Source organism: Indicator indicator, chromosome 3, assembly GCF_027791375.1.
Source record: "Indicator indicator isolate 239-I01 chromosome 3, UM_Iind_1.1, whole genome shotgun sequence".
Lineage (NCBI taxonomy): Eukaryota > Metazoa > Chordata > Aves > Piciformes > Indicatoridae > Indicator > Indicator indicator.
The window spans coordinates 30,738,791-30,765,569 of record NC_072012.1 but is presented as its reverse complement, the minus strand read 5'-3'; the positions used below and the strand labels follow the sequence as shown (position 1 = coordinate 30,765,569).

At 36.7% G+C, this 26,779-nt stretch overlaps 1 protein-coding gene across 1 annotated transcript in view; it reads right to left on the bottom strand.

The window, feature by feature from the left end:
• Nucleotides 1-865: 865 nt before the first annotated feature.
• Nucleotides 866-26,779, bottom strand: part of POT1 (protection of telomeres 1) — a 59,855-nt gene continuing 33,941 nt past the window's right edge. The window contains exons 11-21 of the mRNA XM_054399523.1: nt 26,152-26,307; nt 20,118-20,278; nt 16,217-16,305; nt 15,364-15,408; nt 14,803-14,959; nt 11,643-11,848; nt 8,409-8,544; nt 5,707-5,801; nt 4,227-4,318; nt 2,325-2,430; nt 866-1,323 (exon numbers count right to left, since the gene is read on the bottom strand). Of these exons, the coding sequence (XP_054255498.1) occupies nt 1,211-1,323; nt 2,325-2,430; nt 4,227-4,318; nt 5,707-5,801; nt 8,409-8,544; nt 11,643-11,848; nt 14,803-14,959; nt 15,364-15,408; nt 16,217-16,305; nt 20,118-20,278; nt 26,152-26,307 (1,356 nt within the window). The 3' untranslated portion in view covers nt 866-1,210. The remainder of the gene's footprint in view (nt 1,324-2,324; nt 2,431-4,226; nt 4,319-5,706; nt 5,802-8,408; nt 8,545-11,642; nt 11,849-14,802; nt 14,960-15,363; nt 15,409-16,216; nt 16,306-20,117; nt 20,279-26,151; nt 26,308-26,779) is intronic.

Below are 26,779 nucleotides of genomic sequence, written 5' to 3'. Positions count from 1 at the left end.
GACAATTTTTTAGAGTACCAAAAAACTATCAGAAGGTATTTAGATGAAATTTTAAATTACAAATTGCAGAATCAACCTAAAAGACCTGAAAAATGGAAAAAAAAAAAGTCATCTACTATCAAAATAATAACCTAATTGCAAGTATTCCATCTTGTTTTGAACTTCCTTAGAAAACATCTCTTGTAAATGTTAAGTAACTTTATCTGATGGAAAGCATTTCTTTTGACAGGGATTTCTACATTAATTATCCTTGGAGAAACATGTCCTGAATTGGTCCCTCCAGACTTCTGAATGCAAAGTGAAACCACCAAGTAATTTTTTTAGTCCAGCAGTATTTTTAAGCCATATCACCAATCAGTTCTGTATCTCTAAATTTAGTCATACAATCTGATTACGTAAGACAGAAACAGCAGATTTGGGCAGTGCAATCTGACAGTAAATTTAGCCAGATATGTGACAGCCTTTGAAAACACAGATCCAGCTACTAAGCATGCTAACAATTCTAGTGCCAAACAGGGCCACCTTAAAAACCATCAGATCTAGCAAATGTCAGTATTTGTTTTACAGTTTCACACCACCTTACTTTCTTTCATGGCTTGACTTTAATTTCAGTGATAAGCATTACATGGTCACAATCTTAACTCCCATCAGAATCTATCATTACCGGAACACAGACAGTTACCTTAGTATGATTAAAAGGAAGAGTTCTGTCTAAATATATCTGTCAATGCAAAATTAAGGAATTCTCTAAAAGCAGATAACCTCCCCATCAAACTTTCTGAGAACAGTAACATATGCTTGCACTAAGTAGTCTGAGGGAAAGCTTACTGAAGAAATACAGAAATTAACAAAGCAGCATCATACTTAGTGTATCTTCTGAGTAAAACTCACCAGTTTAGAATAACCTCATCACTGCATTTTTTGAAGGACAGATGGATACTAGATTGCTTCTGTCAGTCTGAGCCAAGCAAGCTCCAGTGAAAAAGCTTACTACCTCTACTTGCATACAGATTATAAAGCTCTATACCAGGAAAGTAGCAAATATATCAAAGAATAATTCCTGATCACATTAATATACAAACTAGAACTTCATACATACTGATTGAATTCTTAATGTCACTTTTTTAACCACAGTTCCTGATCTCCCCCTCCAAAAAACAAGAAAATTGTATTCTTTCAAGATTATTTCCTACTAGCAACACATCACTTGCTATACAACATCTTCAGCAACTGTAGTGTCAAAAATTTGGTAATAAACTTGATGTTTCGTCTCATCTTTGATATTATAGGACTTGATGAAGCATTCCAGCCATGGCAAGTCACCTACAAACAAAACCCAAATTATTGTTTAATATTAATTTCTAACTTTTAGCAGAGAGAAGTAGAACAAGCAAGATCTTAACCAGGATATCTAATTGTATACACCAGTTAATAGGAACGAAAGTGAATTACTGATTTTGAAATTCCAATATGTATCTTAAAATTTCCAGCATCATCTAAAATGGTGTTCAGCAACAATCTTCCAAATCTCACTCTCCCCACCCCAGCATCATCCCAAAATACTAAGTACCAGCAGTGTATCACATATAAAGACTCATCTTCATGTGTCTCAATGAATCAGTTTCATTCATCTGTAAGAGAGTATCATTTACAGCCTTTACAATAGGGCCACTTTTTATGAGTATGGTAAAGACTTCAGTGTGATTGTGGTGGCCACTGACTGCCAAGTATGAGTAGGGAATATGCTCTGGAGGTTATAGGAGCTGTGGCAGAGACAGAGTCGCCTTGGACCTGTGTATTTTAGGCAGAGCCTCTTCCTACCATAACAGAAATACTGCATGAAAAACTCTATGACTGGATTTGGATTAAAGTTTTGCTCAATTTCCATGGATGTTTCCTGTAGCAAGGGATGCTTTAAATCAGAATGTGCATTCAGAAGCAGAGTATCACCCAAAACGTGCCATACACTGAATTCCCTTTCAGTTTTCCCTAGTATGTTGTGACGTTCAATACAAAGGTGTTTTAGTTTACTTCCAGAGGAATATAAATGATGTGTTAGTGCTGGCACAGACATGACTGTATTCACACATCACTGCATGCTACATGAGAATTGACTGAACTGTTACTTTCCTTTCTTTAATAGGAGTTCCAGTATTACAGAAACATATCAAAACAAATTAACTGGAACTCTCCTTTCAGATTCCTTCATTTCTCTGTTGAGTTTTCCCCATGCATAAGTTGAATTCTAAGACTTTGCCTACGCAAAGGTAATTGGAAGACCCTTTCCCTTTCCACCCCACTTTTAAAAATAACAGCAAGCTGACCTAATTTTCTTCCTGGAGGACAGAGAGTATTCATGGTCATCTCCATCTTTTGCTGAAGATAATTGCTGGTTAAGATTTCAGAGGCAGGAATTTGGAAAAACTTTTCCTGAAAGAGAACAGAAAAGTATGAAGTGTTGCAAGAGGGATAAGAAATCGTTAGCCAGAATCCTGACTGCACGTTCTTTTACCAATTAAGGAAGTAAAAATCATACAGATAGAACAACATTATTTACAAAACTGTTCAGATACAGAAAAAAAACCCCAGACTGTCTGAAATAATTAATAGTTTGTATTTATGTACCCATAAGTATTCAGGGGCTACAGCCACCCAGAAAACACACATCTGTAGACATTACTGGCAGATATTCCTCATAAACCTCCATAACAAGGCAATGTTATGGCTGGAGAGGATGATCAGTCCTCCCCAACAGCCCCTTCATGCAGCCAGAAGAAATTTTCAGAGGAACAAAGTCAGCTGAGAACAAGAGGGCATTGCAACATGGATTCATAAAACACCCTTAGTTTGAATTTTAGAAAAGATGCAAAAAGGCTTACATTATGGAATGCATCGGAACACTGAAATGTTAAATAAATCTTTTCTTTGTATTTTTAAACTGCATACACTAAGCATGATTGGCAAAATGCCTACTTTTTTCTTTTACAGTTTGTTACCTGTTTTTGTATCTCTAAAGACTCATTACCTTATACCTTCTTAAAGGGTTCTGATGGCAACTATTCCTTTTTGTTAAAAGATACAAATACAGAATAATCTGCCTTTCTGTAATTTTTGTATGACATGTTTGATGGAAGTACCAGAAGCTACTGGATAATCCAGCAGCAAAACCAACAGAGGTAACTACTTTTTCCTCTCATTCTTGCAATTCTTCTTCTGACTACAAAACTTTCCATTTTTTTCCCCTTCAATGACTTTTGTTATAAAGAAAGGAAAGAGAAGAACCAAGAGCATTGCCACAGAAGTTAGAATGGATGCTCGCAGAAACTTGCACTTCAAAGTAGGCCAGTTCCTTCTCAGGTGGTACTGAAGGACCCAAGTTTAGGCTTGGAAGGTATTTTATTGACTTTGAAGTATCACCAGTAGGAATGTAGGCCACCTGGGAAGAATCCTGAAGATCTGTGAGGATGGTCAAAGCTTTCAAATAACTCTGATATGGATTAAAAAAACTCTGCTATGAAAAAAACCCTGTATATGGAAGAAGACAGGATGAATGTTGGTTTTTAGCCTTCAGAAGTTAAAATCATACAGTTTGTAATGACAGGAAACCCATCCAATCTTCAGTGTTTCAGGCAGCAGGAATGGTCTTAAGTTGCTTCAGAGAAAATTGAAGATAGGTTAATTCTAAAGTTAGAATAAGTAACTGAATCAACTGCTTCTGAAATCAAAGACAAATATCTGTATAGCTACAGCTGAGTCCTGCCTAAATTCAGGTGAAGAAAGGTCTCGTCTATCTCATAGTCATATGAAACCAAAATCAAGAATTATTGAATGGATAGATTCTACTTGGAGTTTAAAAAAAGAGGTAACGAGATTTTGGACTACCTACATGTGAAACATTCCCATCATTTAACAGTGCCAATAAAAGAGAAATTCAGTCATGGAAATGTAGAAAAGTCTGTGGAAGTACCAAATAATCTATCTACAAGCCTCAGTCTTGTGGTTATGTTTTGATGTTCTACACTCTGATATTTTATTGAAAAATTGCGTTCCGTGCACCTTCAGTGATGGAGAGTATTAATGACATTACAGTGCTCATAACTGCCCCTGCAAAATACTGCAGATAACGTAGAACGAGTATTGTCTGTGCGTACATTTGCTATTCTAAAAACAAATACAATGCAAACTCAAATAATCTGTAGAGTCTACTTTTACCTAGATTTACTTACATAATCAAAAAGGTATGCATTTAGTGGTCCTGTTCCATCAACAAATGTAAACTTCATAACAAAAACATACTGGAGTAGCTCAATACCTAAAACTGAAGAAAAAAAAAATTGATCTGCTTCTTAGAGTGATCATGCAAGACAAACCGTAACGTCTCAGGATGACAATATCCATCATTCAATAGGAACAGACTTTAACTACTGTCATTAGAATTGAAAATTGACAGGCCCAAAACTTGAGGCCCTGAATAACAAACTATATTTTCTATTTTCAGATAAAAATGGAGACTTTTAAGTATTTACTCATCCAAGTAAAATAAATGTTAATATTTACTCAGATCTCAGATCCTGCCTTCGTAGGATCTTCCTACTCCTTTTATCCATGGAAGATGAAAGGAGATTTGCTCTTAATTCAGTGATAATAAGATAGTGTTCTACCTGGAAAAATACCTTTTGAGTAAAAAAAAAAAATATATTCTAGCATAACTAAATGACTACAGCCATTCTATCCCTGGCAGCAGTAACTTTTATGCTGCAAACATAAAATTTTTTCAACATACAAAGTTACTGCAACTCTGCATCAGTATTTTCTGGGTACATCTACTTAAACTGGCTAAGCACTTTATGTTCAACTGATGTGATATACTTACAGGTTATCATTTAACCTGAAAATCAAATTATTTAAGTGCAATAGTTTAAATGCCAGAAAGCACTAAATGTCAATTACAGGTGTGGTAACATTGCTAGTCATATATTAATTTACATTTATTTAATAAAATATAATTATGACAGTTTATTTCAAAGAACCATTGTATTGCTCAAATATTTTTTCCCTTTTATAAAGTCTTTACCAAGCATAGATACTGCTAGATATTCCAACTTATTATGTTAGAAAATGAACTGATATACATGAAAATATTCCTAATCCTTCATGTGTTGTAAATTTTATGTTCTATTTTACCTCCATCATTTGAAGATGTTGAGTACACAAAATAACGCAAGAAACAAAGCATGAAACACACGTGTTACAGTATAATTCATTTCATTTGAGTTATTTCTTATAGGCTCTCTGGAATACACTTAGCTTTGATAAGGTTTACAGAAGAGAAAAGTCTAATTTGTACTAGGCATTAAATAAGACTATCTTTAGTTCAGACCGGAAAAACTGTATATTCTGAAGAAAGAGCAAAACTAACTTGCATGAATGCAAGCATGTACACAGTTTAAAAATGACAGATGGAACCAGAAATTCATTACATCTGTACTACGATAGGTGTTACTAGTGACACCTGCAGTAGCATCAACTCTTCAACATACAAAATCCTTTAATTCATACTATAACGGTTTCAAAATGAAGTATGTTATTTCAACTAGTAAAAAGGTGAATACATTTTACAGTTTTATACAGAAATCAAACTATTTAATATAAAAACTTCATAATCGAGGCACCAAATTATTTCAGGACAGTATCACATCAGCTGACCTTCTGCTATTTCAGTTGGTTCCCATGATGGTTGCTGTTCTGCTGCAAGGGAACTTAGACTGTTGATAGGCTTTGGAGTTGAACACTGCTTGCACCTAGCATTTAAAACAAGATACTGAGACTAGAAGCTTTCTGCACAGAAAAAAAAAACCAAACAAAAAATTTCTGATGTCCTTACTCAGCGGGAGTGCAAATTTCTATTGCTGTTTAAAATAACCATTTTACCAGACACACAAGCTTTAGAACACATCAAAACTTTAGAGCACATCAAAACTCTTAATGCTGCTTTTGAAGAGGAGAAATAAATAATTTTGGTCTGGAAAAGACCACCTCAGTGAACAGAGAGGAAAACTGTACATCAAGGCTGCGTGAGTTTGAATTGATCAGCCTGGGGAAGAGAAGATTTCAGAAAGAACTTTTTGTGGCCTTTCAATATATAAAAGATTCTAAGAAAGACAAAAATTTTTACAAAGGTCTGTAGTGACACGACAAGGGGCAACAGTTTTAAACTCAAAGAGGTTAAATTTGGATTGTATATGGAAGGAAGAAATCCCTTATGAAGAGGGTGGCAAGACACTGAAATGGGTTGCTCAGAGAAGCTGGGGATGCCCCATCCCTGGAAGTGTTCAAAGTCAGGTTAGATGGGACCCTGAGCAACCTGATCTTTGAAGGGCTATTCCAGTTCAAACCATTCTGTGATTTTTAAGTTCGCTACATCGCTAGATCGAAATTCATGTCACTGCTAAACATATTTTTATATGTCACTACTTTGTTCTAGTAATACAAATACCTCACTTTGTAAAAGCAGGAGTGAATCTGAACTCATAGCACACTCTAAAAGCACAACTGGATTAGGGAAGAAATTTGGCTTTACCTACATAAAAAAAATACTGAGTTTTCAAAACAATGTCTTTTTATTTCTGGTGTATTTACACCCGCAGCTATAAATTTAACATGTGACATAATAAATGCTGCAAACAGATGAAAATATTGAAGAACAATTTTCAAAGTCGCTCTCATTTGCCTCAAGGAGAAAAATTAGAGAACAACTATTTTTTTCCAAATTAAACTTCAGTTCTAGTATATTACAATTAGAGCCTAAAATAGACATTTACTGTATTTTAGAATTAAATACAAAATGTAATAAAAAGAATAGAACTAATTCTGATCAGGTGATATAAAATCAAGCTCAATAAAGTTACTTTTTTGCCTTTAAAAAACCCACCTAACTAACAAAATAACTTAGCTGTGATTTTTTTTTTATATGCAAGTGTGTGTTTATTTATATACATATACATGCATCTGCACACAGAAATATTTATGTAGGTATTCAAGCTTATTGCTACAGTAAAAATAACTTTGTTTTTCATTCTGCTATACAGAATCTTTTTCATAATTTTCTAAGTATATGCTACTGACAAAAAAAAAGTGCATGGAACAAAGCTCTGAAATGCCAACATTCTTGCAAGGTTCCTTCCCTAAATATCCTACGAACAATCATGGGACATCTTAGCATTTGCTTTTACAATGGAGCCATTTAAACAGAGAACAATGTCTGAAGGTGAGTTGTGCATAGCTAGAGAAATATATAGATTACGAAAGAGCACGGGGAAATACGCTGTACTGGAACAGAGCCAGTCCCAGTAGGAATACTCATATTATTGCTTTAATTTAGAAGAGCTCTGGACAACCATATCTGGAAAAGGCAAAACAGTACATGACAAAGACAAATACTTACCTGTATTCATTTTATTAGGCCCTTATAGGAAACTTTAAGAGTTCAAGTGAAACTTGCAATATTTCTGCACAGAAATTATTTTATTGCCTACAGGACTGAAGCAATGCAACACAGGGCTCTGCTTGAACTTATTAGGACTGTTGAGAGGGAGGAGTCAGCAGCTTGCATGAAGGAGATTCTGTTTTGGTGCTTGGTGACTGCATGCTGCTGTGTAGTGCTGGGAGAAAACACTGCTGCTCTCATTGAGAATATACATGGAATTGCATGTTATAACACACATATCAGACGCAGATGTCTGTACTGTATTCCCATAGTCTTGGAACTATGGAATTCAGAAACCCATAAACGTTTTCTCTATAGTGACTGAAAATCACAAATAGGTAAGGTAAATGGTAAGGAAAGGCCGTCCAAAATCCCTTATTTCTTCCCAAAATCAAGCTTTTCCAACACAGGAGGAAACATGGATCGACTGCCTGAAATTGTTTTCTGAAGCTGTAATATTTAAATATTTTTAAAAATGTACAAAACCCCCCCAGCATACAGTTTTAAAGAAACATGTATTTTGACTTCAGTCTACTAAGAAGGCCAGAAAATGGAAGATCTGGACTAAATGAGAAAGACTTAGGCATTCTGTAGCCTTCAGAAACTTGGATCTGCATTTCTGTCTCTGTAGTATACTGCCCTACTCACACAACACAGGCAAGACTGAACTAAGGGTGCTGTGTAATTAAAGCTGTCAGATTTACAGAGTAAGATAAAGCTTAACTGCAGTTGAGCCACCTGATATGATGTAGCAGTATGACATTTCATCCCTGATCTCATAACTGCTGATCATGCTATTTATTTTGCATCAAAGAATCTTCAGCTAAGTTATCCCCACAGCACTGCACTCTGAATTACTGAAGAAAATGATATCTATCCATTACTGCAGCTACTAAAATACCAACAAATACTTTTGACTTACCCATAATATTTTACGTTCCCTTGTAAAAGAAAAGGAGATGAAAGATCTAGTAATTGCAGACCATCTTCTGTGGATCTCACAGGAATAACACATTTAAATCTTTTTGTAAGCTTCCACATTTCTTTTAATGTTCCACCTACGAAAAACAGAAAGATGTGGGGGTTTTATCAGCAGCTTATGAAAAAGTAGCTATTCAACTATGTCATAACTGACATGAGGTGGGAAATCCACCAAACTTTAGGCTACTAATTGAGGCCATGCTAGGAACAAAGCATAAATTTGATATATTAGAGAATCACACAGAATCAACCAGGTTGGAAGAGACCTCCAAGATCATCAAGTCCCACTGATCATCCAACCCTAACTAATCAACTAGACCATGGCACTAAGTGCCTCATCCAGTCTTTTCTTAAACACCTCCAGGGACATTGACCTGATCATCTTCCTGGGCAGCGCATTCCAATGGGTAATCACTCTTTATGTGAAGAACTTCTTTCTAAGATCAAGCCTAAGATCAACCCTGTGTAGCTTGAGATTGTGTCATCTTGTTCTGTTGCTGGTTTCATGGGAGGAGAGACCAACTCTCACCTGGCTACAACCACCCTTCAGGTAGTTGTAGACAGCAATAAGGTCTCCCCTGAGCCTCCTCTTCTCCCTCAGCTGCTCCTCATGTGGCTTACAGCTGGAACTCTGAGATTTTCCAGTTCCAGTGGCAGGAAAAGTTCTTTCAAGTTTATTACAAATCACAGAAAAATGCATCTTCAGTCTCTGTAGTATGGATTGCACAACAGATTTTGGAATCTTCCTGACATTTCATCAATCCAGTGGAAGTATGGTACATTTATTAATTTAACACACAGGGGAAAACTATTTGGAAATAGTTCAATAAAAATATATGATTTTATCAGCTGTTGATTAAAAAAACTGAGCAAACTGTTTAAACATATTCTACAGCAGTGTTGTTTACCAGTGACCATAACATGTAATTATGACACTTAATTATAAAATATTGATTGCATATAGATGTTACTTGTATTGCAGAGAGGAAAATAACATCAGTAAAATTGCATTATTACTGCTGATGAAAAAATGCACAACAATGTGAAATGTCTTCAATAAACTTCTGTTAAAGAAAATAAAGAAAACAAAGACACAGGTATTTGAAAATGTTAGAAAACAGAGATCCTCTAAGTACAGAGACACAGATAAAGCATCTCAAATACATTTGAACTCATTCAAGGGATTAACATACAAAATTCAGAGTACTTTTAATCAACATTGCTAAAGGGTCTCCAGATTATTAGCTTGGCTGTTACATTGAACAAATGTATTAAGGCCTCTAAGAGATTGGCATAAAAGACAGAGAATTACCAGAGGTTGACAATGGTATGAATCCTGGTGATGTCATGTACAAACAATAAGGATATGTGAGAGGCATTAATGTACTTGATAATCATAACATTTCACTCTTCAGTTCAACTAATATGTAGCAGTGGCTATGGATTCCACCCATTCCCTCTGGAGGGTAATGCAAAATTCTGTCCATCATCCAACTATTTCCTCAATTCCAGCCCAACTGATGCCAAACACTTGCTTTGGCATATTGATTATGAAAAGAATATAGAGTACTGTGTTGCAGAAGTACAAATTGCTTGTTTTTAACAAAAGAGTTAAATCTCGACCATGTCTGTCTAATAAATGTCATAATGTGTTTAACCTTTAAGGGTTGTCTGTACCTGGAAGGGTGCTGGGAAGATTTTTAGGGATACTTCAGTATCTCCACTTCCAAAAAACTTAAAAAAAAGCATGTAGCTTTGGCAAGGATCAAGATCAATGTTCTGGGAAAAAAGAAGTGCTAAAACTCTGATTATGCCTTTTCCTTGTGCTCCAACATGAAGCACATATATCCACATACTCAGCTTCTGGCACTTAAGTCTGAGAAAAAGAAATAAAAATTATGAAGTTATATTGTTCAGTTATGTTAGAAAAATAGAGCAGAAATAGAGTATTTTTTCTTTTGCTTTCACAAAGACATAATTAGATTGAAAAAAATAAAAAAAAATCCAGGTTGGAACATGTCAGAAATAAAGCAGCTATCAGAACTCACTGAACATAAAGCAAAGCAAAAAACAGAAGTGGTCTTGTCATTAACCCTCACACAAAGACCCACCTGACTTACATTTGCTTATTCACATCGCTACTCGAGAATAATTGAAGATTTTATTTTACACTTGGAATGGTACTATATGCAATTATTTACTACTTCTATGAAAGACATTCCTTATTAGTATTCTTGATAAATTGCTTTGTTTAATGTTCAATGACTATTTCTCTTCTCTGAGGAAATACGATATAAAAAACAAACATGACCAAATAAACCTCACACTGCAAGAAGCCCTATTAACATGAAACAACACTGACATCCAGAGGCTGACAAAGTTAATTGTATTATCAAAAGCTTTCCAAAACTTTCCCACATCAGTAATAAAAGTATTTTTTTGGTTGCTGAAGACTCAGTGAGTTTTCAAACCAGAACTGAAAAAAATTAGTAGGCATAGCTGAAAAAAAAAAAGGATGGAAGCCCCATCCCTGAAAATTCTTAAGGCCAGGCAGGATGGGGATCTGAGCAACCTATCTAATGTGAGGTGTTCCTGCCCATGGCAGGGGGGGTGGAACTGGATCCACAGGAAGTTCCACCTCAGCATGTGGGAGGAACTTCTTCACTGTAAAGGTCACAGAGCACTGAAACAGGCTGCCCAGGGAGGTTGTGGAGTCTCTTTCTCTGAAGACTTTCAAGACCCATCTGGATGCATTCCTGTGTGACCTGCACTAGATTATGTGGTTATGTAGTCCTGCTCTGGCAGGGGGACTGAGGACTGAACCTGACGATCTCTGGAGGTCCCTTCCGACTCCTAACATCCTGTGATCCTGTGATGATCTTTGAGGGCACTTCCAATCCTGACAGTTCTGTGATTCTGTATTCATACGTTAATTTTAGCAGAACTAACAATAATCTTATTGGTAGAGTTTTAAAATAGACCTTGTAAGACCTTCACAGAGGACTTTTTCTTGTTTGCACAATAACTCAATGTTCCAGCTGAGTTTTTCTTTTATTTGAAGATGCCTTTATGATCATTACTACTTATATTGAATGCAATTTCAACATATCTTAACTTCATAGATACTCAAAGTTAACAGTGCCATAAGAAGTGGTGTATTTGCAATTTATCTTACCTTCTACCATAAGCAAAGTATCTTTAGGATGCTGAAGCAGTTCATCATGCCTTACAAAATGGATAACTATTCTCCTTTGTTTCTGGTCTTGCGTAGCCCACATTATAGAATCATACCAAGACACATTGTATAATTCTGTTTTTTTGGCAGTAACAGCAGAGCCTTGTAAATTAAAGTCAAAGTCATCTTCAGTTGGGACTTCTTGCCTAAAATGATTTCCAAAATGAGTAAGTTAATTCTAACAGCTTCTCCCTATGTAATCTATCAACAATGATGAGAGTACTCTGAAAAAAAAAAAAAGTATTTATAAGAGTAAAAGTATATACAGAAAAAAACCTTTGTTGTTTTATCAGTTTAAACATTTAGAATTGTCAAGTGAATTATAACAAGATAATTTACTGCCATGTTAATAAATATACTAAATAATATCACCTTATCTAGGACCAGAGGCAGCCTAGTAGCTTCATCCACACATATGTAAATCCAGGTAAAAACAAATATATTAGCTTTATGTGATTTTAGTTGGGCCTTAAAAGGGACACACAGCTGCATACCACTTCAGTGGAGTGAAAAGACTGTATTAGCTCATATAATTTCAAGTTCTATGTTCTAGTCTATTTTACTTTGCATATTTTATGGTGAAAAAAATAGGGAAGGAGCAGGGGAATAGCTTCTTTACAGTACAGTATGTACTGTAAACGAGAAAGCTGCAACACTGCATCAGTTTCTTTTCTGTCCTGCTAGAGGGCACCATTCATGCATTTCCAATTGTCATCCACAGACAATCAATGCAGGTCATTCAAATTATACCTGCTGGTATTACCAACAACAGGCAAAAAGCCAGTGGCAGCACTGAAAATGAGAAATGCATTAGAATATTTTCTCCTAAGTAAGACAGACCTGTTGGCTTTAGGTGAAATATGAACTGTGACAAATGCAACAAGACAAAAAAGGGCCAAAGTTTGGGCGTTTTCATAAAAAACTCTGAAAGAAAGTCAGTGCCAAGCTTCAGACTGGAGTTAAACAAAAAATGCCATCAACTCCCACAGATCATTCTGATGATTTCACTTTCAAATCCAAGAGCAGCTGCTTCCACCAGTGAATAGAACAATTCCTGCCTATGAAATTAAATTTTAATATTCGGCTATGACTGTTAAACTGGCACACAAGAAGTCTTCTGGAAGCTGAATTTTCACTTCATGAACACAGTGATGTTCACATGAACTCTTTCCTCTTTTGTTCCTGGATTACTATTTTAAATGCAAAAGTAATGGACCTACCATAACAGGTCATCTTTTCAGATACACCTATTAAACCCCTCCAGCCTCTACAGGCTGCCTGTAGATTTCCTGCTGAGGCAGGACTGGAATGAATCGTTTTTGAACTAAGCTATACATGAGGGATGAAACTTCTCTATGTGCATACGAGAATAACACTACATCCACGTATATTAGTATTTTGCTATTTACAAAGAAGCTTCCAGCTGAAGCCTAAAAAAAAGTTCTCTCACAGGGATTTTATACTCCAACCATTATATAAATCTTACTGCATAATGTCTTAAAGGATCAAACTTGTAGTTAATCCAGTTAATAAACTAGTTAATAAACTAGTTAACAAACTAGTAAGTTAATCCAGCTGGTTCTTTGGTATATGCTAAAATATGAAACAACTTCTTCTGTAACAGCAGAACACGTAGGAGGAGAAGGATGCTGCTAAACCATGTTTCCATCCTGGGCCTCTTAACTCACCCAATCCAGGCTGCAGTACAGGTCCACTATATTTCACTGGTTCCTGCCATGTGCACAGTTGAGCAAAGAGAAACTAAATTTCTGGGTAAGCACTGCAAGTACTTCAGTCATTGCAGCAAGATGGTGATAGCTGTAGTAGTAGTAGTAGTAGTAGATATGCTATCTAAGCCTCACAAATCTTTCTGGTTAAAAGTCTGCCCTAATTCTGTGGCAAAGGGAGAGAAGCTAGCAAGCAGTATGTAAACCAGTAGGAAACACAGACAAACAGAAATGAAGACGTGAAGTCAAGAATATATAAAAAGGCTATAGGAATCATGGAAAATTGTGGGATAATGATAATGTTCATAAGAAGGAAACAAAATTCTATCAGTTGTATCTGCTTTTTACTACATAGAGTTGGCAAATATATCAAAAAGCTGGCAGTTATCTCCTTTCTCACTTGGCAACAAAGACAATGTACTTTTAAGTTGTGAAGAAGATGAAGCACTTCCCCTTACATTAGCAACCAAAGGAATGTTAAAACAACATCTGATAAGGATCAATACTGTTAAAGCCAAAAGTGTGCTACTTTGTATTCAAAAGCTGCAGGAGAAGAATCATAGGGGCATTTTGTTGTCTCAGTGATGCTTATATCTAATAAATATTGATTGTGGAAAAAAAAATTAAATGGCTAGGAGAATGTTAATGTGCCATCCTTTAAAGAGAGCAATAGTTTACATCAGTAGCAATGAAGACATTTGCTTGGGACTGATGCTAGGCAAAAGAAAAGCGATACAGGATTCAGATGACAATGCATAGTACTATAATCTATGTCAGTCGGTAGTTTAATCAAAACCAGGCAATTTCAAACAAACCTTCTTTACTTTTTAAGATGACTATGTAGCAGAAGTGGGAATTATTTGAATGGTATTTGATATAATGGTGAGTGGCATTAAAGGGGAAATAACAATGATAAAATGGCCAGTGAACTGGCTTGGGTCAGAAAAAAGACAAAAATACTAAGGTGAATGGTGTTTCCTTGCTACTTTTTGATCCAGAAAACATGCCCTTCCCTGAAAGATACATTTTAATCAAAGATATTTTACTCATTAATTTGGAAATTATCATACGCTTTTGCATATCCTATTTAAAAACCGCAGTACAGAAACAGGTACACTTAAACGCAACTCTGGTGTCGGAAACAAAGGAAAACCATTCTTTTGAAAACACTCAAAGGATCCTGTAATTGGAATTCATCTGATGATTTAAACATTTCCTATTACCAGTGAGTTTCAAATTTTTGCCCCAAATTAAATCCATTTACGTTCAGCTCATTTTCCATAAAAATGAGGATGAAAATACAAAAAAAACATCTAGACATGCCAGAACAAACAGAACAACTCCTAATTACTTTTGTTGTGTGAAAGACTTACAAAGAGTTGCATTTGGAACAATGAAGTTTAACAGACTGATAGAGCTTCTGAGGTTGGTAAGTTCTCAGCTTTGCTCTAATGCGATACTGCTGAGGAGCTGTGCTGTTCAAAATGGTTTTCAAGTCTGTGTTCTTCAAATCCTGATGATCTGTTAATACTGCAAAATAACAACATCAAAATGTGGGAAATGGTCATCCCAGGTACATATTTTCCCTTAATTAGCAGTGGTGGTTTTTTTCCATTCCCATTTCCAGCCTCAGTTTTATCAATGTAACATATTACTAAAGTTTTTAAGATAAATCACAACAACCTGTAGGAGTGAGGAGTATTTCAGGGTACAGAAATTCAACACACAGAAAAATACAAGAAATCAGAATATATAAATATGCACTACTGCTTTAAAAATGGAATAAAACTAATGTAGTATTCATGAACTTATAGTATTAGAATAGCTCTTCTTACAATAAATAAGACATATTTCAACCTTTGAGCTGATTCCTCAAAAATATTTTTGTTCTTTAGCAAAAATAAAATTCATCTTGAGGTCAAAATGTTTCTTACCTGTAACAGGTAACTGCTGACATCTCTGCAGGTGTGATTCAAGATCTAAAATCAAGAATAATTTCCTAATGATATTCCTGCCTTTTCTTTATCATGTAGACACAGAAAACCAGAGAGAAAGGCAGACAGACACACACACAAAAACAAAAGCTGAGCAAGGGAAAATGGAAAATGTAGCAAAGGAAAAATCGAAGTAAGCAGGATACAAACAACAGATATCAAGTGTTAATACATCTGAGGAGAAATTAGTGTATATGTTAAATAGAAATGCTTACCAAAGTGAAGACATTTCAAATGTATGCTATAAATGACAGTGCTGACATAGACTGTATTCATCCCCCAGTAATCTTTATGGACATGGAAATAAAAACATTATTCTAAGAACAATATGGACTGTCTGTTCCCTCCTCTGAACAACCCCTGCTATGCACAGCGCAGTACATACGTGCAAATTTTTTTCTAAATTTTCAGTCTAGACATGAAATATTTATTCTTGACTTTTGAACCCTTAAAGAAATAGCCTGTCACAGTATGTGAGTAATGGCTAAACAACAGAGGTTTTTGAAAGCTAGAAGCAAAGATGCAGGCTATGTCCAACCAGCTTTACAGTTTAATTCCTCTTTAGTTATGATCTAACATAGTATGATTAAGGATATCATGTGTGTTTAATAATTTATTCACTACCTCCTATGAAAGTATTTTTCCATGTATATGAAAGGTTTCTGCTGTGAGTCTAATAACCCTCTAAGGCTTTCTTTGTGACAGTAACCACTTAGAGAAGCAGTAACTGTGACCTTATCTTGACCATATATACCTTAGAACATAGAGCAAATTAATTTTCAATTGCTCTTACCTGCAACACTGTTAGAAGTGCCCTCTAATTTCAGTGAAGACATGCATTCCATATCTTGGTTGTCTGCCAGATCCACAGATTCTAAGAATCTAAGATAAACAAATATAAGCTAGAAAAGTATTTTCTATACATATATATATACACAACTACATATGCACACACACATTATATGTGACTACACATACTACTGTTTACCAATACACAAGTATAATGTTCAGACATACGTTTTCCAGGAAGAACATAAAACTCATTTGAGTCTGAAGTTGCAGGAGTATGCATCAATGATGCAGATGAGACACTCCTTTCCTAATCACTTCCAGAACTTTAAACACAGTTTAGTGCCAAATGAAATCTGTACTGAAAAAGAATTCCTGATAAAGGAATATGGATTTTGGTTGCTTGCTCTGGCTACTGCCTTAAAGATAATAAAAAATAGTATTTCTGTAAGTACATTAACAACAAAAGCAGGACTAAAGAGAGACTCCACCCTTTACTGGATTTGGGGAGAAGCACAGTGACAAAGGGTGAGGAAAAGGTTGAGTTATTAATGCCACCTTTGACTCCGTCTTTAATAGTAAAACCCCATCGTTCTCTGAGTGCCCAGCCCCCTGATCTAGACAACAAGGACAAGGAACAAAATGAAGCCCTCATAACTTAAAAGGAAATTACTAGTGACCTGCTGCACCACCTAAACATGCATAGGTCTAAGGGGCTGGATGGGATCCACCCAAGGGTATTGAGTGAGCTGACACAAGTGCTCACCAAACTATTTTCCACCATTTATCAGCAGCCCTTGGCTAACCAGGGAGGACCCAGGTGAATGGGGTTAGCAAATGTTATGCCCATCTACAAAATGGCAAGGGTCAATACTGGGTCCAGTCCTATTCCATACATTCACCGACAACCTGGATGAAGGGACAGGACAGAGTGTACCCCCACCAAGCTTCCTGATGACACAAAGCAGGGAGGGGTAGCTGACATACTGGAAGGCTGTGCTGCCATCCAGCATGACCTGAACAGGTTGGAGAGTTGGGCAGAGAGTAACATTACTAAATTCAACAAAAACAAGTATAGGGTAACTCTACCTAGGGAGAAATAACCCCATGTATCAGTACAGGCCAGGGACTGACCTGCTGGAAAGCAGTTCTGTGGAAAAAGACCTGGAAGTCCTGGTGGACAACAAGATGACCATGAGCTACTAAATGTGCTGCTGCGGCCAAGAGGGCCATTGGCATCGTGGGATGCATCAAGAAGAGTGTGACAAGCAGGTCAAGGGAAGTTCTTCCCCTCATCTGGAATGCCCAGTACTGGGCTCCCTGGTTCAAAAAGGTCAAAGAATTGCTTGAGAGGGTACAGCAAAGGGCTATGATTAGGGGACTGGAACAGGGGAATAGCCTCTCTTATAAAGAAAGGTGGAGGGACTTGGAGTTTTTTAGCCTAGAGAAGATTATGGGGGTATCTTATTAATGCTTCTAAATACTTGAAGGGTGGGTATCAGGAGAATAAGGTCAGTCTTTTTCCAGTGGTGCCCAGTGACAGGACAACAAATAATGGGTGCAAACTTGAACACAGGAAGTTGAGGGTGGTAAAGCACTGGAACCAGCTGCCCAGGAGACATTCAAAACCCACCTGGACACTATCCTGTACAACCTGCTCTAGGTGAACCTACTCTGACAGGAGCATTGGACTAGATGATCTCCAAGGGTCCCTTCCAACTCCTATCATTCTTTCATTCTGTGAGGGGCCAGAAGGAGGATTCAGGAAACTACAGGCCTGTCAGCCTGACTGCGTTGACAGGGAAGGTTATGGAGCAGATCATCGTGCGTGCCATCACATGGCACACAGAACAAGCCGGTGATCAGGCCCAGTGAGCTAGAGTTTATGAAAGGGAGGTCCTGCTTGAGTAACATGATGTCCTTCTATGACAAGGTGACCCACTTATTGGATGAGGGAGAGGCTGTGAACATGGTTCATCCAGGCTTTAGTAAAGCCTTTGACACCATCTCTCACAGCATCTTCCTGCAGAAACTGGCTGCTCATGGCTTGGATAGGCACACTCTTCAGTGGGTTAAATCCTGGCTAGATGGCCAGGCCTAAAACGTTGTGGGGAACAGAGTTAAATCCAGTTGGTGGCCAGAAAAAGTGGTGTTCACCAGGGCTCAATATTGACACCTGTTCCCTTTTTATCAGTGATCTGGATGAGGGGATTGAATGTGCCCTTGGTAAGTTTACAGAAGTGACCAAGTTTTGTGAGAGTGTTGATCTGCCTGAGTGTAGGAAGGATCTGCAAAGAGATCTGGACAGCCTGGTTGGATGGGCTGAGGTCAAGCGTAGAAGGTTTGACAAAGCCAAGTGCTGGGTCCCACACCTGGATAACAAGCCCATGCAGCGCTACAGGCTTGAGGGAGAGTGACTGGAAAGCTACCCAGTGGAAAAAGACCTGTTGGATGTTGCTTGACAGCCAAGCTAAATATGAGTCCAGGTGTGCCAATTTTGCCCAGGTGGCCAAGATGGCAAGTATCACCATGGCTTGTATCAGAAGTAGTGGGTCTGGTGGCCAGCAGGACTAGGGAAGTGATTGTGTCTCTGTGCTCGGCACTGGTGAGGCTTGAACACTGTGCTCAGTTTTGGACTTCACTACAGAAAAGTCATTAAAATACTGAAGTGTGTCCTAAGAAGGACAACAAAGATGGTGAAGGGTCTAGAGAACAAGTCTGGAATTGTTTAATCTGAAAAAAAGAAGGCTGCAGGGAGACCTTATCACTCCACAACTACCTGCAAGGAGGTTGTAGCAAGGTGGGTGTTGGTCTCATCTCCCTAGTAATAATTGACAGGACAACAGAAATGGCTTCAAGTTGTGGCAGGAAAGATCTAGACTGGACATTAGAAAAAGATTTTTCACTGAAAGGTTTATTTAGCATTGGAACATGCTGCCAGGAGTCATACCTAGGAATACCTACCATGGTCAATACCTACCATCCCTAGAGATATTTATAAGATGTATAGATGTGGTGTGTAGTGACATGGTTTAGTGGTAGATTTGGTGGTGTTAGGATGATGGTTGGACTTGTTGATCTTAAAGGTCCTTTTCATCCTAAATGACTCTATGGTTCCTTATGTATATAATACAGTTTAGTAAAGCGTTTACATTATATGCTTCATTTTGCACATCTAAGTCTCGTCATTTCCAAGTAACACACATACACATGCTTAAAATGTGCTCAATTTATTTGCTTAATGGTAGTTTTTTAATCTGTAAAATATTACATGCCACTATAAACCAGATTAAGTAATTTACATGTCCAGGCCTTATTATTAAAGCCCTCTGAAATGGAAAATCCCTACTATACTTTAAATTTGAAAAATTAACCTTTATTTACCTATTCCCTAAAGCAGTATCATAGAATGGTCTGGGTTGGAAGGGACCTCTGAAGGTCATCTAGTCCAACCCTCTCTGCAGTCAGCAGGGGTATCCTCAACTAGATCAGGTTGCCCAGAACCCTGGTGAGCCTCACTGAATAACTCCAGGGATGGAGCCCCAACCACCTCCCCAGGAAACCTGTTCCAGTTTTCCACTACCCTCAGGGTAAAGAACCTCTTCTTAACATCCAATCTAAATCTGCTTTTCTCTAGTTTGAAGACTTCACTGCAGGCCTTTGTAAACAGTCTCTCTCCATCCTTCTTGTAGGCCCCCTTCAGGTACTGGAAGGCTGCTATTGAGGGCTCCAGACCTGGACACAGTACTCCAGATGTTTGTTACTCTTCATCCTAGTGGTGCTAAAGACTTTCTGTTCTAGAGTTTCTGGTTCTTACATACGTTTATAATCCTAAACTGTACAGCTGTTACATTAGCCTAGAGTTTTCCAGAATAATGTAGGGAAAAAAGTCTTACAGAACTTACTCTTTTAGTTCCTTAACTTCTGGGTTACTTTCTGGTAAGACTCCTATTCCTCGACCATAACAGGTGCCACCATGGAGATGAAATTCTATATGTGATCCATCTTCATTGTCAGCACTAGCTTGTTTTGCATGAATACTGTAAATTCTCAGAAAACTTCCAATCTTAAAGAAGAAGAAAAAAATCAGGTACACAAAGTTAGCTATTTACTTGGAAAATTCTAGGTCACATGAAGCCTCTTCCCTATTTTCAGTGAATCACAAACTAGTTGAAGTTGTCAAGGACCTCTTGAGATTGCCCATTCCAATCCCTGTGCCCAAAGTAGAATTAACTAGAGCATGTCTATTAGGGTTGTCTGCAGCTGGGTTTTGAATATTTTCAGAGACAGAGATCCCAAAACATCTCTGGGTAACCTGTTTGTTTTGGTTTATCAGACAACATTACCAGCAGGAAAGGTTGATCCAGCACCAGAAAAAGCCTTCTTGCTAAATCTGAGTCTCAAGCACACTTCAGAGGACATATATAAGCCAATATATTCATCTCCCAAGGGTACAATTTATTGTATACATTCACAGCCCTCCAGAGACTGACATGCTGTCATTTGGCCATGTATGATCACACTCAGATACTGACCTCGTGTCCGTCATCATCCATGGCATATTATCTGTCTATGCATACAGGCAAACACATCCGCTTACCCAGATTTCTTTATCATATCTTACTCTTACAAGTAACATTTTTTCGTCATCAGGACAGAAGTCAACACATCAAAGATTTTGGCACTGTTTCTGTTAATATTTTCTCCTCAGGTACACGGAGAACATGATTCCTTCTTGGTTAGAATTATTTTGTGTTCTCTTAAACAGTTTTGTCAAGTTATACATGTAGATTTAGGCTATCTTATACAAATACCTAATAAGAAGACAATATGGAGTGCAGTGCCTTGAACATATCTTTGCAATTCTGCCTCTACTTCAAAATATCACTCCTATTATCCCTCCCCTTAAAAACAAACAAACAAACAAACAAACAAAACCCAAACAAACAACAAAACAAAGCCAAACCTAAGTTTCTAAATGTAGATGATCTGGAGACTTAATTGTATAGATTATTTCCCTTTAATGTGTTTTAAGAGTCTATGAATCAAATTAACCAGCCTCCAAATATTTTTTTAAAAGTATAACCTAAGATGGAGCTGATAGTTGGCAAGCTACACACATTCAATAACTTTGATTTATGTTCACTCTAAGGATCTTTTAAATAGCCCCATATAAATGATAAATGATTTTCAATTAACATTTATATTACAGCAGCCAGTCTTATTTCAGCTCCAGCTTCTGCTTTAACCAGTAGAAACCAAAACAGACTGGACTGGCTAGGTCTTAGTATGATCCTTATAAACACATATACATGCATATAAAAGCAGACAAAGCAGCATCCTGATTCTGGAATCCTCCTCTGTATCAAGGAACAGGCTATGACTATATAACACTGGTATCAAACTGCCCTGTTAAACAACAATCTTCATGAAAAAGGCAGTGTATTTTCAAACTCAGGCACCAGGAACATGAAAAGTGCACTTCAGGCTGTACTTATTTTGCGTCTGGCACGGAGCTCTTACCCAAGTTTTAACTGATCCGCACCATTAGGGTGCTGCTCATTTTGTTCATTCAAAGCATATCAAGAAGACAGCTTGTGCATTTAGACAGAATTTAAGAGACTCACCTGGAGCCTTTTTTTATTTTTTCCTTACAGATGCTAAATTTCACCTAATTATGTTGAATATCCAAAACTGCAAGGGAAAGTCACATTATAAAACTAATCTAATGACTACAACAAATGCTTTTGGAGAAAGTTTTTTTAAAAGTTCTTAGCTAAGTTCCACTTACCAAATAATTTTATGCCACTACAATAGTGCCAAAATCCTTTCTTCAACCAGAGTAATTTGTACATAAGGAGGAAAAAGTCAATTATAATTGAACAATTGCTTGCTTTCTTTCAAAAGCAATGTACAAAAGCCTTAAGTATTTACTATGTGTACAAGCACAAAAGGTTAAACAACGGAGGGGAAAGCCCAGAAGCCAAAAATACAAAATGAGAGTTTTGCCTGCTAAACTTGTGTGCTGAAATTCATGCAGAAGTAAACTGAATTATGTTTTAGTGCAACTCTCAACTTCCCAAGATTTATGATCATTATGAAAATGTATCTTCCCATATATGCATTTTATTAGATCCCTTTCCTGAAAAGGTTATTTTTTATATCTTGATATAATTTAGAAGAAAATGTGTTACAATCAGCATTGCCAAATACTGAAAAGCATTGGGAAGGCTGTGAACGTCGACACTGACCAGACCTGAGTGTGCAGTTTCCCTGAGCTCCTTTAGAAGGCAGCATTGCCTACTGTTAGCAGGGGCTGGCAAACGAGGGTGTTGCAGCGAAGAATGTTACTGTATTGCTGTTGTTTACAAAACGCGACCAGACCGAGCACACTTTATACACTTGACTGCGAAGAAATTATCATTTACCTTAAAATAAACACCATGACATACAGAGCCATCACTAAAATCTAGCACAAAACCAACTCACAGATGTTCCGTGCATGAACTACCTACCTCATTCAGACCAAATCCATTTAAAATTAAAGCAATAAGACACATTTCTTGCCATATAAAAATACACTAATACCCCATTTCCAGTCAAATGCTAATGGCTACTTTAAAAGTACATCCTAATGTTAAAAAGAATTAAAATGTGACATCCCATAGGCAGTTCCTCGTAACTAGTCAACTAAACTAACTTTTAAGCGTAACAAATTCTTGTAATTATTTCAAAACACAGGGTTTTAATAACTCTAATATTTCAACAGTCTAATTTTATTGAGTAAACTGTGCATAACTTTTGGTAAATGAGAGGAAGCATATACACAGCATTTGGGTGTGTATATATGTGTCTGCAATAAAAAAAACCCAATAATTTAAATCAATTCAAGGGTTTGGAGGACTTGGGGGTGTGAGAGGGGGAAGGTGCTGTGGTTTGCTTTTTCTTGCTTTTGAATAGTAGAAAAAAGTGGGGAAAACGACACTAACAGGTCAAAGGAATGCTACCCAGGCCTGAAAAGTATGATGCTAGATTTTATAGTTGTGTAACTAGTCTAAATTGCGGGCTGGAAATGTGGCTCAAGCACTAGAAAAGCGAGCAAGACTTCTTAGCAAAAAATACATGACATAGTATATAGTGGGAAAAACATCTGGAGATACATAACACAGAGCAAATATTGTGAAACTACAGACTAGAATTTGTATGCATGCTTAAGGTTAATTATTTTAATTGTACTATCCAGAAAACGCACGGAAACACAAAACTGATTATAACCACACGTTAAGAGGAATGTACAATACCATGTATTCAATGAAGGACAGCACACAGGAAATCTCCCATCAGTTGTGGACAGCTGGACTTCACCTGTGCAGTGAGTGACTCCACTGATGCTTACGTGGCTTGATTCCTACCATCTAGCAAAATGACTCAGATGAAAAAACCCTTGTCACCAACCTATTACTAAATTTTCTGGCAAGGTCTGAGTGAATCCTGAGAACCTGTGGAATTACTGGAATAAGAATGACTGAAGAGTAATGAATTACAACCTATGGAGCAATTCTTCTATGGAGAGTTATCTGGGGTTCCTACAGTAACAAGAAAGCCTTATGCATCCCAGGTGGCCAGAGAAAGAGGGAAATTAATGAAAAAGCAGTGAACACCATTGTCTTTGCTTGGTTGTAGCTCTTGCTCGTGTCTTTATGCTCCAGGAAATCTACTTCAAAGATGAGATTTCTGAAAATTGTGTTTGTGTTCTGCTAAGGCAACAAATGCTGCAAAGCCACAATCTCATCCAGCAGGAAAAGGAGGCCAGAAAATATATGTGACAAAAGGTCTACTTGTGGTATGAACTGAAGCATACTTTCAATATTATTAAGGTTCTCTCCATTGAAAGTGTTATTCGACTGGCTTGGAAAATTAGACATAATGTTTATATCTTCAATGTTCTTAGGATAGACACTCCAAACAAGGAGCTTTTAACAAATATTTGCAGTAATATACCTGATGCTGTGCTCTGGGATGCTCAAAGAATTCACTGTACTACCCACTTTCTCTAGACTGTAGGGTTTAGTCAGTGATTCCTTATCTGAACACACGCCTACAGATACAATTTTAAAATAAGTATTTCATTTTTTTCCAATCTGCTCTTCTTGACATCAAGACTGCATAAACCAGTTAGTTCCTACACAAACCATCAACTTTAGAGTTGTAACTGGCATTTGAAATAGCACATGACAGACAATGAAATAGCACAACACGGAGAGTGTAACCTAACAATTCCATAACAATTTACATTAAAAAGGCAATTCTAAGATACTCTTCTCTGCAGAAGAGATGGCACTTTTATGGTTTATGAAACTGTAAGCTAGCAAAATATATAGTACAGTTTCTGTCCACACTGTTCTCATGCTCACGTTAGGCAAGGTACAGTTGCATACAGTAAATGCTTTCCAGTTTTATGCTTTTATATAAATTATTAAAGAAAAAAATGTTTGCATAACAAGACTGACTCTAAACTAAATGAAATATTGTACAGATTAATATAGACTATTTCAATTATACTTTCTTACCCTATGAGATGATTAGTATATAAAATCAACCCTTTTATTAAATCTTCCATTTTAGGAAGAGTCCCCCCAAATTTTATTATCTTTAGATTATTCTGTGAAGTAAAATTGCAGGTGTCGCTACCTGAAATTAAAAAACCTTCTGGAGTTTTAACTGTTAGGATATCAGCACTTATTCTTCAATTGAACTCCCCTAAGACGAGTATTCAAACATGGTCTAATTCAAAACTTCTATAGCTTCCTTGAGTGAAACTACTGCAACTTTGGATATAGACAGGAATAAAACATCCTGTGTGGCTCAGTAGGTAAAACTAGGTTTCTTAACAGTTTTCTTTGACTTCTGCTTCTTTTCTTTGAGCTTCTGCTAAACACTGTGGTATACAGCAAAGGCACAGGTGCTCTAAAGCTCAGAAAGGAGAAAGCATTGAGAGCTCTTGAAGACATCCCACATATTCAGCAGGAATTCCTGAATATAAATGTAAAAAAGTAATAAAGCGATTGTCATCAGCTATTCAAGAAACTGTGTTTCATTAATAGTAAAGTAATTTTTGCCTTCATTTTAAAAACGTACTGCTTTACTGGAACATCAGCAGTTATACCAGGTAAGAAAAGAAAAATTCTGAAAGAGAACTTTTAAGTAAGGAACTACTTTCGTGAGTAAGTTTTGTTACAAATCCTTACACAAAGGCAAGTAATTTTGCTGTCATCTACCTATGAGTGGGTATTAATATATGAAATTGATAGCCCCAGCCCAATGAATGGCTATCACTTATCTTTAGTTTCTAGTAAACACTATCTTAAAAACGATGCTTGGGCATAGAGAGCAAGGCATAAAATGGAAGATGCATTCATTACTAATTTACTGTATTTAGAAGCAAGATGGCAGTATTGCTGAAGATTAAATGTTTAATTATGTTGTTGTGCATAATCGACATTACTGACCCACTAAATGAAGATTGTGCTGCAAATCGCAGAAGTTTAAATAAATGAAAATCTTCCATTGACTTCAGAATTACAGGCCTTTAATGAGACTGCAAGTTTAATCCCACTTTATATAATTAAAAAAAAATTCTAAAGCATAGAACACATTTTGTGAGTGTATGATTTTCACAGGATCATGTATGATATTACAGTATCTGGGAAGAACTGCTTAATTGGAAGAATCTTTTTCATGGCAGTTTTAGGGTAATGAGGCTGTTTTACAGATGTTGAAGAGTTTTGCATTCAAATAAAAAGGTATGGGAAATACAGCAAAAGATAAAGAGGAAAATTTGAAACTAATTAAGAAAGAAACTGAATTGATACCTTAAGTGAATTCTAAGCAGAAAATAGGCCACAAAATGAGAGTGAGAAATAGCAAACTGTGCATTACCTTAAGTGATTTTGCCAGTTGCATGTGGTTATCATAGACTAGAATGTCTGCCGTTAGATTTCGCAGCTGATGAAGAAGATCTTTTTCTCCTTCCAGGTCTCTTTTTTCCACAGACACTTTCCATGTTGGGAAGGGACATTTTGTGCCATCCCATACCTGCAATGAAAATGAACTATTTCAATATACTCAGAGAACTTTAGAATAAGATTTTAAATAACTTTTAATATTTTAATAAATTTGCTGTTTGATTAAAAATTGATAACAATAAGAAATCTTAACAGAACTCTCAGCTTCAAGGTCCTTAAATTAGATTTTATGGGATTTAAAAATTATTATTATTCCTTACAGAGTAAGAAGTCATTCTATAAAGAATATGATTAAATGTCAAGACTTGAGAATTATTAATATTTTAAAAGAAACCCAAAATCAGCAGTAGCAAGACCTCAACTGTTTATCCAGCAGTTATAACTAATAGAATTTCTCATATGCAGAACTGTTTAAATGTAATATTTTAATTCTGCTACAGGTGTTTTTTAACCACTCCAGTTGCAGACTTAGCACACAGTATATATTCCCTTAATTACTGATGTTCTCCTGCATCAGTATACACTGCTAATTATTCACAATG